This window comes from Zeus faber (assembly GCF_960531495.2).
Source record: "Zeus faber genome assembly, chromosome: 5".
Taxonomy (NCBI): Eukaryota; Metazoa; Chordata; class Actinopteri; order Zeiformes; family Zeidae; genus Zeus; species Zeus faber.
In genome coordinates, this window is record NC_137192.1 from 9,450,582 (window position 1) to 9,469,329 (window position 18,748).

The window sequence follows — 18,748 nt, forward strand, 5'->3', positions numbered from 1 at the left end:
TTGTTAAATAAGGAAAACTTCCACACTGGCATTGGGTAGATGAGAGATGGGTGAAAGGTCAACTACAGGGGTGATTGTAGAAACATGATAGTGGTAGAAAGAAAACTGCCATTTCCTTTTGAGTTAGTGTGCAGGATGTGAGGACAGGGTTAAGGAACCGCTTATTTCTGATGTGTACCAAATCTTTGGGAATGGCAGTCGCCCTGGAGAACAATAACCATCGACCATGAAATCCAACTCATTATTCCACGCTACGGCAAATGAATAAAACCAAAAGGCAAGACTTGTAAAATGACTGCAGTAACAGCATAACTGAACCTTTGCTACAGTGTGACGATTAAACGTTATGTTAACACATCTGTTTAGTCATTTCACGGCCACAAACGCAGCACTGTCAGACATGGAAGGTGGAGCACGACATGCCAAATAAAAGCGCCGTCTGGCCCAAATGTTTCTGGCTTGATCTGAGGTTCTGCATCTTCATGTGTAAAATCACCCCGAGGGCCATTCAACACATACCCACGTTACATTTTTTAAGTTTCAGCCGAGACTACACCCGTCCCATCCTTTCTGCCTTTTCTATTGCTACTTAACTGTTAGTGTGAAAATAACCCAATGCATAAAAAGCCTATCAAGGGTACCTACTGTATGATGCAGCAATACATTTGGCCACAGATAAATCAGTCATTTGGCAAAAAAAATTAAAATACAGTATAACTGAGAAGCATTTCTAATTTCTATATCGATTGTAATGATCTAAAATGATTAAGCATAACCATGCCATCACAGCTACAGAAAGCAACAGGCTCAGATCAAATTTGCTGTATAGTTCCTCAGCAGCCTGTAGAATTGCCAGGAACAGATTAAAAACAGAAAATTCATGAGGTTCCCATGGTAAGCGCTCCATTGTGAGCATTAGCGGGCAACTTAATTGTAGAAAGGGCTTCAGGATGCAGGTCAAGAGCACCACAAGCATGAGGGACCTTGGACCGACAGACTTCCACGTGGTCACAGAGCATTATGCCATGAAGATCAAAAAGCCAGTAAACGGCATTTGTTGAAGAAACTTGCAGGATAAAACAAATTATATATTATGACCTGTATAAAGGTCATGGTAAAATACCACAATCCACACAATTAAAACTAAATATGGGAATCTGCACAGCCATGGACACAGAACAGTTACAAATACTAAGAGACAAGAATTTCCGCTTACGTGTGGGTATCCTGAAGCAAATTAAGTCCAAAAGAAAGCGTAGTGGTATAGCACTGCTGAGTCTCAACATCAAGGCCAATCTGATTCAACAATGTCCCAGTACAATCAATTCCCACAAATGTATAACATCAGATGTTAAACACTGGGAGTAGAAGGGTGCAACCCCCATGTACTCGGTAGAAACGTTTTGATTCCTGTTACGCAGGGCCCAACATGAGGTAGCTCAATCATTCGTCGTTTCCTTGGTTTGAGTCTGTCAAAAGTGTAGAGGCAAGGTTTATGCAAAGCTCCGTTGTCCGTTACCATGGAAACGTCATTCAGCACATTCAGGTGTGGGGGGCCCGACCGCCACTGAACGCAAAGCGAATCGGTCGGCTGTCCCCATACAAACAGAGTTAACGCATAATGAGATTGTCAAATTCTAAGATTGTAGTCAGAATGTTGATGTTGTCAAAACAATCAGTTAATGGAAGATAACTATGCATTTGGGCTGGTGGCCTGTTCATGTCAAAGAAACATGGCGACTTGAACGACATAAGGGTCAATTAATCACGAGCGCCTGCATAGTTTATTCCACTTAGCAAACCATCACAACATGGATGCAAATTCTGATACCAAATGAAAACAAGTTTTGTTTTTTTTTCTTAACAAAAGCTTTTGAGATACAAAGAGTTACAACAATTTAATCTGTGCAATGTTTTTATTCTACAGTTTATCGAGGGCTAAAAATAAATGAAATTCTCTCTCACACACACACACACACACACACACACACACACACACACACACACACACACACACACACACACACACACACACACACACACACACACACACACACACCTGAAAAAGTAAGTCCCTGGATAAAGCGTGAGAAGCAACTACAGATTGGAGATGGCGTTAGTACTGTAGTTCCCTGTGGATGGTGAATCGTCTCAGAAGGTCCACAACCCACGTAGATGTGCGCAGTGCAGCTACGAAGCACCGCTCAGTCACTTTTAGTCACCAAAGAGAACAGGTCACCAAAGGTCGGGTGGTGGAGTAGCGTGAGGGACAGTGTGAACAGGCGGCATGGGCTCACGGCCGACACAGCCCTGCGGCGCACTGACGGCCTGAGCCAGCATATACCAAAAGTCCACATAGAAATAAAGGAACCCACCATCATATAATCCTTTGAGTCATAGCTCCCCCCCCCCACCAATTTCTTTTTTTTAACATAGAATTTCATATAGGTCATATAAAAGGCTCTATTTAAATTTCCCCTAAAGCACACAACCAACATTGGTACCACTGCCAAAGGTCCCTAAAACATCTTTGTTCTACTGTGTGGTGGTGGAGGTGATGGAGGGAATCTGGTTTGGACGTATATCCTCCCCTCTTTTCCTCTGAGGCAAAGAGGAAAAAGTTGCAAGTAGAGAGGAGGGCGGCCAGATGGTACACGTCCCCTTCAGTTGTCCAGAAGGGATTTTGGATGCGCCCTCCCGGGGCTCAGGTCGGGCGTCCTCACCAGTTCGTCCCTGTCCAGGTCCATAAAGGGCTCGTCAATGTAAGTGGCTATGGCACACATAGAAGTCCTGTCTGAGCCCAGAAGCACGGACACCGTCCCCTTCCAGTAGCTGAAGGGGATGCAGGAGCTCTGCAGGGGGTGGAGAGGAACACACTGGTTTACACAATGGAAAACAATGGTCCTTATGAGAGTATGTTCGGTGGTTAATCTGTCAATAAAGTTACTGTTTAATATTTTTTTATCTATCTATGAGATTAATTTAGACCCAACCTATTTTTTCCCCCCTTCAAAGACTGCCCTAAATCAAACCAGAGTCACACTTTTTCATGCTTTCATGCATTCATTAGTGCCCATTTCTGTCTGAATTGGTTCCACAGAGTGAGGTATTTAGGGAATAAAATACAGTCATGGATTGTTACAATTTAGGGATGTTTGCGATTAGTTGAGGAGTCAATTAAACTACCCTCGCTAGTCAGCACCAGAAATACTAGTCGGTTAAACTTATTAGGACCCATTTATTTATTAATGTACACCTTTGAATGACATATTGAAGATTCGAAAGATTGTTTTCTCTGTGTTGGCGTCAACTCATTCGGGACCCCGGCTCAGGTGTACCACCAGGGGAGATGGTGCTTGAGCATGTGTGATATACCGGAAAGATGGTGAACTATGGGGCAGCGGCCTTTAAAATACAATTTGGTTGTTGAAGAATGTGATTAACGGTTTCAAATGGCTCTTATAGTATACAAAATGTTTTTTTTCTAATATAAGCAATATTTTTTTGGACTTTTAAACTACTCAACTAGTCTAAAGGAAGTTTAAACTTCCGCTTAAATGTCAGAGAAATTAGCCATTAGGAACACCCCATTTACAATTCATATTTAACTTGTGGATTTTTAAAACAATATCTGACTTATAGGAAATATACAATTCAAATTGTCTAAGGCCTCGCGACCCCACCACCATGTGACCTCTGACGATTCCCTGTGGGGGTCGGGCACCCAGGGATGGGAATCAATGATTTAGACCATAAAATGACAGTGAAAAAAAAAGTTGAATACATCTCTTTGCTTGAACTAGACCCAAAAGAAAACGTTTTTCCCCATCATGCTCGTAGTCGTCAACAACAAAACTGGAGGACTAAGGCGCCTCTGACGAAGAAAAACCTTTCAAGCGCGCACGAGACAGGCCGTGAGCGAGCTCCACCTACATTCTCAAGGCAGGTGCTGTCCTTGTCCTTGTTGAGGTAGTGGCGCTGCCAGAAGCGCAGCAGGTTGTGGAAGTTGTTGAGCAGACAGCCACGGTACTTCTCGGTGTACTCCTTCTCACGCAGGGCATTGAGGTAGAAGGGCAGCTTGGCCCTTCTTCTGGCCAGCATCAGGATGACTAGGCTGGTGTTGAGACAGCTCACATTCTCCTGGGTGATCGGGGACACAAGAGTCAAGGTGGTGCACAAGGGGCATTGAGCGGCCATATCGAAAGATTTGACAGTGGTTGTGGTAAAATCATAAATTTCTGGGAATCTCTGGGTCTCTACAGATCGTGAAGTCAGACTCACACCTTCCTTACTCTAAGATCTCGCAGACCTGAGTTTGAAAGAGAATTCAGACCTGTGTGAGTGTCTGCACATTGATGATGTTGACCAGTCGGAACAGGAAGGACAAGCGGTTCTTCACCCGGGCCATGTAGGACAGCAGGCAGCACTCCGATAGCACCTCCACCACTGCCACAAAGCACAACATGGAACACCGTTAGCCCGGAAGACCGCTTCAACCAGTCATACCCTGACCTCGGGTCTGAAAGTGTTGAGGATGTCTTGTGTTTTTTGTCTACCTTTCATGTCTTCCGTCTGGTTCTCGAAGCGGTCCAGCGAGAGGACGATGCAGCGCACCAGCATGTTGGAGTCCACCAGGGAGCTGTTGATCTGCGTCAGGAAGGTCTGGAACTGCAAAACAGAAAACACAATCCTCACTACTGGGTGCACAGGTGGGAGGAGGCGAGCGGCTCTACCACTAGGACGACGGGTGCGTCCGGTATGTGCCGGGCCTTGCCTTTTCCTCTGTGTTGACATATTTGTTGAATCTCTTGAAGGCGTCAATGTTGAACTTCATGAGCTCCCCGAGCAGGTCGAAGTAGCTCTGCAGGACGTCGCGGGACGTGCAGCCACTGTCTATGATGCAGTACAGGATGTGCTGTGGGGGAGGAGAGGAGACACGCTGAAGAAAGGTATTAAAGACGATGACATGCCAAAACAGATGCATGATTCTTTTTTATGTCACTTTAGATAGTGATACAATTCTACTAGGGGTATCACGATTCTGATTCACGATCGAAAATCTATCAAAAGTTTCGAACATAGAAATCGCAAGCAGGTCTCTGCTCCTGGGCTTACTCCAACCAGCCCACTCTTGACTATAAACTGGCGTCTACAACCCCTTGTTCTGTGTCTCTGTGCCAGAGGTCCCTGAACGCGGCACTTGGTTGCGCGTGGTAGGCGAAAACTGCCACATCCATCCAGTGAGTAATTTCGCCTTCACCAGCGTTTCCAGAGACTGACGCGAACGCGGCTCTCCATGCGCCCCAACTGCTGTGCCCCATTCCTCCAAATAAAACAACTAAAAACAGTGTGGGGACGGGGCACAGAGCACGAATCGTAGACCCGTTACGATTATTTCCCGCGCATAACACATGGAGAGGGGGTGATCGGGCGAAAGAGTAACAGAGAAAGTGTCCCCATTAGGCCGATGTAACATAAAATAAACAACACCAAAAATAAAATGATAGTTTTGGCGCGCCGATCACAGGCACCCCATCAGTATTGTGCGCATACCACGGTACCATGGGAGAGGGAGAAAGGTGCGCAACATGCACATCGATCGCCCCGTCCTCCCAGAGATGGAATGCTCACTCTTATTATGGTGAAAATAAGTTGCTCCAGATTTAACTGCCCTATGAGACGATGACATAGGTGGACATACAGAGGCTCAGTGCGGTGCTATTTACCTCTAGCAGTCCTCTCTTCAGGAGGAACATCTGGTCTGCATAGGAGGTGGCTCCCCTGAGGAAGCTCTCCACGGCCCTCGCCTGCCAGAATCTACGTACACAATAGAGAAAACTCGAGAAATTGAAATCGCCTAAATTACTTCGCCATGTGTTCAGCCATTCAACTCCTTCCATTGGTCAGATACAGCACCGGGAATGGGCCATGTTTTTTCAAAGAAAGTAGTTCCATTCCCTTTTGGCTATGCACAAGCAAAATCATCACTGACACACTGCAATGCAGCCTTCCCCATTTTTTTTTTTAGGAAAAGGTGGTGCTGTGTAAATATATGGGCTATTGGTATTATTTACACAAAAAAAACAAAAAACAAAACAAAATGCAGACCTGCCAACCTTGGGAATATATTTTAAGTATCAAAATAGTGTTACAGGGAGTAGTGACGTTTGAGTTACTGCAGCTAAATGACTCCAACAGATATTCGCACCATAGCGTCTGGTAACGAGGATAATCTTCGTACGTGAGCTACTACGGCTAACTATGTCATTAGGATATACCATCATCATCATGTAAAGTTACCGAACATGTTTACTAACTAGAGATGCACCAATTGCAATGTTATTGGTTCCAATTTCAGATTTTTTAAGCCTGAGCTGCCGATTCCAATTTTCATTCAATTGTATGTTCATAATAAAACAGTGACTATTCAATATATTTTACATGGTCGTCCGATCATTTCGAGTGTATATCATGATCAGAGAAATCAAATTTTCTTATCATGCGGCTGTACGTCAATGACAAATAGATCGTTTGATCTGATCACATTCACGTGATACACAGCTGCACGAACAAACTACCGCAACAATTTTCGGTTACCACAATAGTGAGATTGCAGATTTTGACACTGTCTTTATTGTTGTTCATTATTCACTATGGAACAATAATAGAACATGAAATGGTCCCTGAGCTGGAAGTCCTCCTTACATTACACCGCACCATACATTAAACCAAGTGAATCAAATCGAACAACTCGTTTTAATGAGTGACCCATCAAGACCAAAATCGACAAAATAGATACGCAGTCCGCACAATGTTGGAATATTGTCAGGCGATAGATCAATAATGTATCTAATCTTCTTGGTTTACCTTGAGGTACCTCCAAACAGCCGATATTTTCTTTCAGGCTCTTTCTTGTGCGCCAGCTACACAACTACGTTACATCGCGTTGGTATCGGGTTTGAGTGTCTGAGCACTTTTACAAGTACGAGAACTGTACATAAGCACTGGTTCGGGTGTGTACATTTTTACCGGCAAAGAATGTGATATATCCTGACGCTGATCAACCGGTCATGGCCGATCAAGCTGAAGACCTCGCGTTTAAAATGTCAACATTGCGGTCACATTTTTGTGCTTGATTATTACTCCCCCACTTCCCATTTTACCTCAGCAATGCAGCGTTACACCTCGGTGGCTAAAAAAGAACCGCTGCACTCAGTGCGCTAGGTATCAGTGGATGTTGAGTGAGTTTAAGGAGTGGGAGGGGAGGGGTTCAAGAATCGCAAGCACACGGGCATTTCGTACCTGCGTATTTTGATCAAGAATTAGGTGGCTGGTACACAAAATTTGTGCAGGTTGGCAGGTGAAAATGTGACGTTTCTTGTAAAACAAAAAGTAGACACTGAAACAATCCAAAACCCATGCAGCTTAACTGTGTTCAAGAGGCTAACCCCTTTTTGTTTTTGACCTTTGACCTGTAAGAGTCTGACCTGAAGGAGGAGTCTGGCGGCTCCCTCTTCATGACGGTGAGAAGGCGTGTGAGGAGGCCTTTCTTGCCGTCGCACACCAGGCTCCTGTCGGTGTTGACCAGCGCCTCCACCTCGGGGATGTTAGCCTTCAGAGAAATGGCGCTGAGCTCGTTCAGCTCCTGGCTGTTGAGCAGCAGGTACTTGTTCCTGTCACAGAGCGGGTGTGTTTAGAAAAAGTTCCCGGGAGCGGTCAAAACCAAGAAAGCGGGTGAAAAAGCAGCGAAAGGGGTGGCTTACTCGTGGTGGTCGCTAAAACTCTGGAGCAACCGCAGGAACTGGATTTTAAAGGATATTTCCTGAAGACAGAAAGAGATATATATATATATATATATATATATATATATATATATATATATATATATATATATATATATATATATATATATATATATATATATATGTATATATGTGTGTGTGTGTGTGTCAATGAATATGTGAAAAGGTCTTTTATCTAGAGTTAGTTCCCACAGAGAATCACTCATACTGGGCTGCAGTCGCAGTTCTCGTTCTGGCCGTGCACCACGTGGTTGGAGGCAGTGTACTTCCTCCAGATTAGCTTGTCGAAGAGGTTGTTAAGCCCCGGGATGAGACGGAAATCGGCCAGCATTTTGTGGACCTGCAGGGACAAATTTAGGGGTTTAAAACTGACAACAGCCAAAAAGGATATTGGTGGACAAAAGAGTATAACCATACTCTCAGCTCAGTTAAGTAAAATAGGCGGTACATAGGGTCATGGTTAAATACAGTCACCATATATTTAACAAAGTTCGAATGGAAACAAATGACTGGAGAAGATTTCTTCTTTATTCCTTTGGCATTAAATGTGCAATACATAAAATTCAAATATAACAACTCCTTATAGTTTCTTCTATTAGTTTTTCTTTCTAATATCTTATTCAGTGCAAATAAGGAATAATCAGAATCAGTTTTATTCACCAGGTACATTTACATATACTAGGAATTTGTTGTGGTGAGGTTTGGTGCGTTTCTCCACAGATAATTAGCATTAAAAAAAGCTAGAAAAATAAAATATGAAGTAACATTTTGAATTAAAATATATCACGGTATATCAAATATACAAAAATTTGAAAACGGAAAATAGTTAGATATATAGAAAATATACAGAATTCAAAATGGAACACTATGCACATGATAAATTATTGGGATGGGTATAAATTACTATGATGAATTTCTCCCTCTCTACGTTAGTTATGTTGTTTCCTACTAAAACGCAGTTTCGCCGGCGCAAACACTTTCTGGGCGTGTTTGCGCCGGCATATCATTAGCGCAATATCTTTTGTGAATCGGATGCTAAGACGGCGCAGATAGCGGCCATATTGAAGAAAAAAAGAAATAAAAAAATCATCTCTGGCCACGATCAGTTCATTTTGGAGGCCAATATCGACACTCCGATTAATATACTGGAAAATGTAGCCCTTGTACAACTATATGGCTGCTATGCGCTACTTCATGTTACACATCCGTGTCCTGATCAAACAGCTGGTTTAGGTTTGTTTTCTTTGCCATCAACAACAAACCAGTTGGATCGGTGATTCTGCTGTCAAGTGTTTAAAGTATGTAAATTAAAAATTAAATGTTTATCTGACATGGGACTCCATTGTTCAGCTCTGTGATGCATATCGTCACGTTTTTGTGCCGCAATATATTGTGATCATCATTACACACCCTGAATGGGCTTACAGCCGCTCACCTGGTTCCTCTGGCGGCCCATGAGCAGCACACACAGCACATAGAGCACCTCCACCTTGTACATGATCTCATGGACAATCTTCATGGACTGGGGCAGGCGGTGTCTGAGAGGACTGGTTGCTAGGGAACCCTCATCTGATGACTCTGAAGGGCAGGACAAAAACAAACAAAAAAAAAACAAAAAAAAAACTGAATAACAATGGAGTCCTCCATTCCAATACAAGCTTGCAAAATCAAATCAAGTCACCAAATCAAGCAGTGATGCAGGCAGGTTCTTTTGTTTTTTTTTTCCCTCCTTCCAAGTTCTCTCACCCGTGCTGCTGTGTCCAGCCTCCTCGGTCACAATCTGCATCAGGGTGTCCAGAACCACAGCGTTGTCCAGCCATGTGGACCAGTCCTCCAGCTCCTGCAGGAAGCTGGATGCCCCCGTCGCCTCCGAAACCTTCCTGGTGGCCAGTTTGCACAGCTGCTCGATGAAGCCCGGGATGTTGAGCAGCGTTACTGTTCGAAGGAGGAGCATCTCATTATTACTTCATCTCCTTTAAAAAGAACTCGGAATGTGCACGCCTCGGGAGGAGATTTGAACCTACCCTGGTTGACCTCTGCGCGCGAGGGGTTGGCGTTGCTCTTCTGCTGGGCGTTCTTGGCCAGCAGCGTGTGTTTGTCGTCGTTCCCCACGTCCGGCTCCGAGATGGTGACGGACAGGATGCGGCAGAAGTTGGCCAGCTGCTGCTGGTCAAAGCTCTGGACAAGGCCGGAGAGGTTGGGGATGCCTTCTAACTGGATCATCTCCTGAGCATTAGAGGGTTACATGTGTGAGATGTATTGTCCCGGTTGAGATGGGTATTCATCTTTCGACCGTTTTCAAATTTCATGTCTCTTTCCAACATTTTGTCAGACCAGAGGGAATGTTTTAGTCTTGATGCTTTCTAAAGCTGGGAATACATTATTGGATTTTTTTCCCCAATCGTGAACGACAATGAAAAGATTGAGTGGCGCCCATTTAACAGCAGTTTCATCTTCCATTGTGCAACACAGGACTGAATCATTGACCTTTTGTTAAACTGTGACATTAAAATGTCTTAAAGTCTTAATTTTGAGCGGGCATGTACTCAAGTCTAACTATAAAGGAAGTTATCTGCCTGTATGTATGTATGTATGTATGTATGTATGTTTGTATGTCCTTTGATTATCTTCACACTTGTGTATTGCTGGGGACACAAATATGTGCAGTTTCAAATTTGGAGAAATTTGCACAAGCGACACGTGTAATAATTAGGCCTCGTCACCACATCTACAGGTATTTTGAAAAACTTTTTTTTTTTTTTTTTTTAAACTACGATGACCAGACGTCCGGTGTGTCCCGGTTTCAAGCTCTCCATTACACAGTTACGCACGGTTACACAGTGTTTTTTGTGTCTTTCAATTACATTAAATACCCTCACTATAAAAAAAACTCTGTTATTATTGGTTTGTTTGGAGAAAAGGGAACAGAGAAGCAGAGTGTCTTTAGCACTAGTTAGCATTAAAACTAAAAGTACTAGCCACATGTCAACACACCGGTAGTCCGCCCCGGTTCGTAGGTTTCTGGTGCACGCTCAATGTTTGAAACAACAATTGCGCATGTGTAAATCGAGGTCATGGCGTCATCATTTGGCGAAACCTCCGTTTCACCAGTCCACACGAATACGCAGAGTGTCAGAGTGTCTTTCCCCAGTGTATGACTAACCGGCGGTTTCATCTTCCATTATGGAACACACGACTGAATCATTGACATTTTGTTTAACTGTGTCATTAAAATGTCTTGGAAAGCCTTAAATCTTGAACGGGCATGCACCAGTTATTATACACTAATTAGACATGATAGGGATGCAACAGTATGTTATCGAACCGTTCGGCATGCCCCCTACGGTTCAATACGCGCACGTGAACCGCGGTATGTTGGTGCAGCGATCGGGCGGTGTGCCGTGAGGGCTGCTTCCTATTAAATCCACTGATGGAGCTCTACCAGCCATATCAGTCGTGCAGGGTCCACATGGAATTTCTCTATTTTTGCAGTTGAGGTCAATTTTGTTTTCAACTACGCACAGCTACGCAGCCTTTAATGGAAACGTGACATGTAACTACACAGAAATGTGTTTGCAAAGAGTGCAATCAATCAAGGTGACCACTGGGAAAGTAACCCCTGGGATGGCTGTGTCCCTCTTTATTACAAACTTCTCCACTTGCGCCAGGTAGTGTTGGATCGTTCACGAACGGCTCTTTCGTAGGAATGAAGGGAACCGAGTCTCGCTGGGTGAGGAGACGTTTTTTTCTATTATTATTTATGTGTGAAAAATACTGTTCATACCTGTTCTACACAAAACTATAACTAACTATAGTACTGGTTTAATCTTTTATTTTGAAATGTTTTAAAAATATTATATATAAATAAATACTGGAAATGAATGAATCAGAATTAGATAGTGGAAAATTTATATAGCTTACAACTCTATATGAATTTTCTGCTATCCTGGACACCTCCCCTCCAATCAGATGAAATTATGAAAATTATAACACCCCTCCACCCATTCATACACAGAGCATTACACTACTGATTTGTGCCAACTAATAAAAACTAACTTAAACACCTTTTTAATTATTTTTAATAATAAAAAAAAAAGTTAAATATTAAGATACCAAAACCGTACAGTTACCCCAAAACCGTGAGCCCACTGTACTGTTGTATCCCGAACACATGAGTCTGCCACAATTGCGCAAGTCGCTCCTCCATTTCAGAAGTCCACACTCACCCACTTGCCGCTTTCGTTGGCTTTGCCATATCATTGGCTGTTGAAAATTGCTGTTGCAATTTGAGGCTTTGACACATACACACCAAAGAATTTTGGAAAGACAAGCTCCGATAAATATATATATATAAATATAAATATAAATAAATCAAACATGTTTGATTGAATTGTGACCTGGCCGATTGAAATCGTATAGAGACAGATTTATATCTTTCACTCACACACTATGCAATGGTACAGTGGGTCAGGGTTCGGTATGCATCACGTTTTTTGGGTGACGGTACGTTTCATATCTTTATATTTAAGAAACAGTAAATAAATTAAACATAAAAAAAAACTTCAAAAGGTGTAAAAAAATAACATTTTTATAGTAGCCTTCCATTAAAAACTAGTGTAACGCTCTGTGTGTATGAGTGTGGGGGGAGGGGGGAGACAGCGGTTATAATTTGCATAAGTTCATCTCCACTATGCTGGAGGTGTCCAGTATAGTGGGTAATCGGCCCACCACTCGGCAAACCCTGCCCCCCAGGTGTCTAGGGGGCGGGTGTCTAGGAGATGAAAGAAGGAAGGAAGGCGAGCGTCTGGTGCGAGTGGAAGCGAGTGTCTGAAGAGATGTTTGCAATAAGAAAGGGACACAGCCATCCCGGGGGTTATTTTCCAACTGGACACCTTGATTGATACAAAACATTTCTATGCAGTTTAATCTTGTGTTTCCATGGAAAAGGCTTGCGTAGCCACCGCAGTTAAAAAAAAAATAAATAAGAACCAGAGAAAATAATTGATTGTTGCCCCCCCCGGTTGAGCATTTGCTCAGCCTAATGAATTAAAAACGCACTTCAAGTAGTTCTGTGGCGTTAACCAAAGTTTTTGCTCTGACCTTCTTGACTCCGAGAATATCTTCAATTAAGGTAGCTGTCGGCAGAAACGTCTTGTTGTTCGTCATCAGGGTGAAGAGAAAAAGTACAAAGTCGTCTCTCTCTGCCAGGCTTTTCGTGACCCCTTCCATCTGACAATGAAAATGGGAGATTTGCCAGTGAATTCAATTGCTCCTCGCTAAAGGAGAACTTCACTACATCATCATCATCATCATCATCATCACTGTTTCAACAGGTCTAGTTAAAACTGGAAAAAAAGGCAAGACTGTTAATTTTCAAGGACACATTTTCAATTTAATCTTAGTATCATTGTCTATTATTTACTCATTTATATATATATATATATATATATATATATATATATATATATATATATATATATATATATATATATATACATACATACACACACACACACACACACACACATATATATATATATACATACATACAATTTTGTGTTAAGTGTCTTTTTCCAACCATGCTGGATTAAATTCATACATTAATAGATAAATTAAGGTCATAAAATCAATTCTGGATTTTTATTTATTTTTTTATTACATTTTGATTTGAATAACTAAACCAGAGATATCCCAGTTTCCAATTATCACGTTTTTTCAAGGCCTTTTCAAGCACTATAGCACAAAAAAGCCTATTTTCAAGGTATTTCTCAGAGTGAAATTAAAGTAGTTCAAGGGCCTGATAAGAGTCCTGAAGTGCAAAGCACATTTAACTAAGAGCTGCTACAGTGTGAAAAGCGATTTAACTGTTAACAAGGACAAGGACTATCTTCAAGCGGCCACAAACACACGATTTTCAAACAAACATGACTATTTTGTGTGGCCGCGGCATAAATATGTTTTAAGGTTTACTTACACATACACAGCAGTTGTAAAGGACACTCAGGCAGTCCTTCACCAGGTCATCATTCACTAGGGAGACAAACACATACATTAATAAAAATTTCTGCATTGGACAAGCGCAACCTCGTATATATCATCATTCCTCTAGGACATCAATGCAGACAGGCATCGTAAAAATTACACATTCCAATTCAATGTGTTGTAATTCCTACTTACTTTGGGTTTTTTTCTTCTGCATAGTGAGAGTGGGCCGCATCAAGATCTCCACAAGCAGCTTTTAAAGGAAACGCCAAATAAAGCAGTAAAGAAATATGTATATATGAGCTAGACGGACAAACGGACAGACAGACAGAATTGAGACTTACATCTATTCCACCGAACAGGTCGAAGGTGTACGTGTTGGGAAAGGTGGATTCCTGAGCCGTCTTTCTGTCCTCCGTGACAAAAGACATGGCCTCCATGGAGAGTTGGGATAACAGGACCTGAGCAAAATGACAACAGCAAAAACATTCAGGGTCATATGTATGTACGTATGCAAGCATGACTCATGCAAGGGTTTGTAGGGCTGTACCCGACTCAGAATTTTCAGGTCAGTCGAATCAATAAGCTCTGAAGGTACCAGTACAGTTAACGGTATTGGAGAAATTAAAAACATTTATTTTCTATTTATTAAGGCTATACAACCCGTTTCTAACTTCCAATAACATTAACATATTAGTCTATGAAGCATTTGCGCACGGCGAGCACAGATTGCACCCCGATTGCCCCTTATCCATGCATAATGCACGGAAAACAAAGCAGTGATAATTCTGCTCTTAATTTGTTTTAGATTCTCTCTTAAAAACAAAGCACAGCACGCCCTGTTCCTCCGTGCCCCGACCCCACTGTGTTTTTAGTTGTTTTATTTTGGGGAACAGGGCACGGCTCTCCACGATATTCATCATTCCCCTTATTTATCATTCCTCTATGAAATGTTATCCCTGTGTATTTTTGTCGGTTTCGGTTTTATCCTCTTATTGTAATGCAGACTGACAAAAACAAAAAACAAAAGACTGCTCGACTTGAAGAATCTCAGTGGACTGATGATTAGACTGTGACTTTCAGTGGTTTGCACTAAGGATTTGGAAGGGAAATCGTAATGAGTAAAAGTGGTGTGGACACCTTAAGCAGGCTGTGAGCGTGGGAGAGGTCACTGTTGGGATGGCTGCACTCGTAGAGCTTCTGCAGGAGTGCGGGGATGCCGTGCCACTTGGCCGTTTTGTCTCTCTCCTCCAGCAGTCTCCCTGGGAGCTAAAAAACACATAAATGCGCGCACACACACACACACACACACACACACACACACAATTAGGGCTGGATTTGGAATATCGCAATATTGTGAAGTTGACCCCCGGGCTGCGTTACAGTAAAGCAATGCAATTTTCTGAAATTCATATCTTGAATATCCAGCTGTTGATTTTCTTTTTAGCATTAAAATTTCTCTTCTGAATTTCCCTTAGTGATTCATAAAATGATCTTAATCAACGCCTCTACCTGCTAGTTATAATATCCACATTACTAATGATTGTTCCTCAAATATATATATTGTCTAAATATCTTGAAAGCACCAGTAGTCATTGACAAAATATCCTCAAAAAAATAATATTGTGATATTTGATTTTGTTAAGGCTCTATAACAAATAGTTTTACCTCTTGTAAAAAGGCTGTTTTATGCGATCGGTGAACCCCGTGGCCACCATAGGGCCCCCAAGAGAAATGTGAAATGTCACAAGAGAGCTTGAAAGAATTGTTTTAGTTATTATTATTATTTTTTTTTAATAAGGTAAAGTTACTTTATTATTTCATTATTATATCCCGGTCTGGCGCACAGCAACCGCTGAACCCACAACATAAATCAAGTTTCGTTGGATTCAGGGCATTCCAGACATTTTGTCGTCCAAATTTGATCCACTTCGATCTATATTTGGAGCAGGAATTAGTGAAAAAACCGTTGCCGATGTACTGGAAGTAGCCGAACGTTGCCGGTGCAACGGGTGCTTTGTTACGTCGTCTTCCAATTTTTTATATATGTGCAGGGTGTGGCTCTGGAGGGGCTTTCACATGGGGTGAGGTGCGCGGTGTAGACCCCATTGGTGTGTATTGGTTGTTTCGCACAAGATTTGCACCAGGTCGGGCAGGGAACTCTGAAAATTTGTTTGAACTCGTGCTGCATTCCATTGGAATGCGGAAAATTATAATTCGGCTCGATATGACGTGGTGCTGCGTTTCACGGGAACCCGGTGGGAAAACAGTAATTTGTGACTAATGTGACTTACCTGCAGGCAGCAATGCACAGGGTCACATATTCTCTTTATTTACTTTTGTTTGAAATGTCACCAAATCCAGATAAATGTGAAATCATATTAAACTTGTGTTTTAATAATCGATTTGGAGTTGAGTGCCTAAATACTGCACCAAAAAGCCTGCACTGTCCCTTTAAGAGTAACAGTCGCCACTTTGTGATGTCATCTCGCTGCTGGGCTCAGTCCACGCTGGACAGAAAGAGGCCACCAGCGTTAAGCTTCTTGAAGACAAACTATTTGTGAAGAAAAGGCTGATGGGAGTGACCTGCCCACAGAGATGGAGAGCCTCCAAGAACACCCCCGAGCAAAGATGTCCACATTTGAGCTTCTCATTTACCTCTCTCAAAATGAGGCCTGAGCTGTAGCCCCCACTCTTCCTGTGACTGTTGCGCCTGCAGCGCGGGGCTTTTCGGGGCTCAAATTGATCTAGAACTACTCGAGATCTTCCGTAGTATCAACAAAGTTAGCCATCAGATCTCTTACAGTGATGTCATAAATTACTTTGCAGGGCTGCACCCGACTCGACCCGACCGAATTTTGTCAGTCGGATCGGATTTGGCTGTTCAATGCGATTGTTTGGTGGGGGAGCACAGAGGAACGGGCACGAGCAATCAGTTCCGACCCCTGGTATTAAATGGGTCCCGGGGCTATAAATTAAGAACATTTATTTAGGATACATAACCTGTTTCTAACTTGCAATACGATTAAGATAATCGTCTAAGAAGCATTTTCTCTATTATCACAAGGGAAATCTCTCCTCGCTCGCCTTTGCCGGAGATGTGCGAGGCCGGCTTCCTCTGCCTGGCTCTAACACGCACGAGACCCTGCTCTGTGACAATGGTCCGGTAAGCGCAGATTGCGTCCCGTTCGCCCCCTCCATGCGTAACGCTCCGAGAAAATAAAGCAGTGTTGATGCTGCTCTTAATTTGTTTTAGTATTTCTCTGAAAAAATAAAAATGAAAAAAATAGAGCCAATAACAGTACCGTGAAAGTACCGGATCGATAAGCAGTATCGTAAGAGTAGTGGTACCGTAGTCTCTGCCATCGGGGCGCACGGACAGCTATGTTCACGTCCAGACGCGTATGATTCACACATAAAAATATATCTATGGCTCCCCTTATTAATAATTCCTCATTGAAATGTTATCCCTGATCATGTTGTAAGATTATATCACTTTTATCCTGTTATTGTAATGCACACTGCCCGACGTAAACCCCGCAAAAAAAAACTAAATAAAAAAAACAAACGCTCGATTCGAATCCCAGTCGACTGACGGGTTCCGCCTGATGATTCGATTCCTTCAGGGAGCAGCAGATTCTGATGAGAAGGTGTAATATTGAAGTACTTTGTAAGAGGTCGAAATAACAGCAAAGTTCTTAATTAAAGTGATTTATTTTGGATATTTACGAATTATTTCGGGAATTTCTAACCCTTTGCCCACCTGTACAGAGTTCTTAAAAATAATTACTCATCTCTATATTTTATTCTTGGAACTATTATTGTTGCATCTCGTTACTTGTTCCTCTGTGCATTTTATGCCACTATTCAAGTTTTTCATTTATTCAATATTGTCTGTTTTTTACATTTCCATTTATTTTTTCATCTAAGTTATTTGATTTTAAATTGTAGCTGATTGTTGTTCTGCACTTCCGCGCATGCATTTTTTTTTTTAAACCAAAAGCAAAAGCAAGTGGTTTTACTTGTTTACAGTAAATGCATTGTCTGCTGGTTTCGTTCGCAGGGGAAACCATGCCAGGCTGACATGACGGTGAGCAAACACCGCCACAACAGATAGAAATTGATAATAGGTGTGTTTTACAGTATGTGTGCGAGTGATCAAGCACTGGCAGGAGTGCAGTACTGGCGGTGCGGTGCGCCCCAAATCAAATGCTGCTTCCAATTCGGCCCCGTAAGGACTCGGGCCGGCCCCGGCCATCGCTCTCTCTAGTTAGTTGTGGTTCGAGTCGTTACGTAACCAAGCTGAGCCGCTCATCTGACCCAGCTTGCTAACATTAGCAAACATCTTCATTTCGCTGACATAGAACAGATCTAAACGTTCCCCGATCGAACCCCGTTGTTCAGGGGGGAAGAAGACGACATACAGAGGCCCCGCCGCCCCCCAGGTGAGGGGGGAACTTCAGTCCACGGAACGTGTAATACTTACTTTGGGCAACTTAACGTAACGTGAGGGTAAAGCTAACGACAAAAGAGCCGCGGCTCCGGCGGCTCCACGCAGCGTCCGGCGTCTTACCTGGGTTCCGCGGCTGAAGGCCCGGCCTGTTATCTGGCTGGCTCGCATCTTGGTGACGATGTTGCCGCTGCATCTTCTCGCTTTTCCTCCAGTCGAGGGGGACTCGGAGCCTTGAAGCGTCGCCATTATTTTTTCCTTCCTTCCTGAACTGAACTGTTGCAGGCCGGAAGTGGAAATGTAGAAATCATTGTTTGGGCAAGTTGAGCGACTCTTAGCGGTCAAATAGCATAACGTGTTTGAACGGTGGACTGACTCTTGACAAGCCAACTTGGCCCAAACAAGCTTGATAATCACACACATTTCCCCCCTCCAACCAGGAATTATAGCCTAGATCCAGTCATGGTTACTGAGGTTAGTGTTGATCGGTTCTAGTGCACTCCTTTCTTCATTC

At 42.8% G+C, this 18,748-nt stretch overlaps 1 protein-coding gene across 1 annotated transcript; it reads right to left on the reverse strand.

The window, feature by feature from the left end:
- Window positions 1-32: 32 nt before the first annotated feature.
- LOC307230382 (short transient receptor potential channel 4-associated protein-like) lies at window positions 33-18,492 on the reverse strand. Its single transcript, XM_080000723.1, has 18 exons — window positions 18,358-18,492; window positions 14,925-15,053; window positions 14,129-14,245; window positions 13,980-14,037; window positions 13,777-13,832; window positions 12,903-13,031; window positions 9,827-10,028; window positions 9,549-9,737; window positions 9,238-9,380; window positions 8,011-8,142; window positions 7,764-7,822; window positions 7,488-7,673; window positions 5,727-5,817; window positions 4,775-4,915; window positions 4,557-4,668; window positions 4,334-4,446; window positions 3,934-4,140; window positions 33-2,852 (listed from the first exon to the last, which is right to left on the reverse strand). Exons 1-18 carry the CDS (start codon window positions 18,481-18,483, stop codon window positions 2,664-2,666), a joined length of 2,379 nt encoding a protein of 792 aa, XP_079856849.1. The 5' UTR covers window positions 18,484-18,492; the 3' UTR covers window positions 33-2,663.
- Window positions 18,493-18,748: the final 256 nt, after the last annotated feature.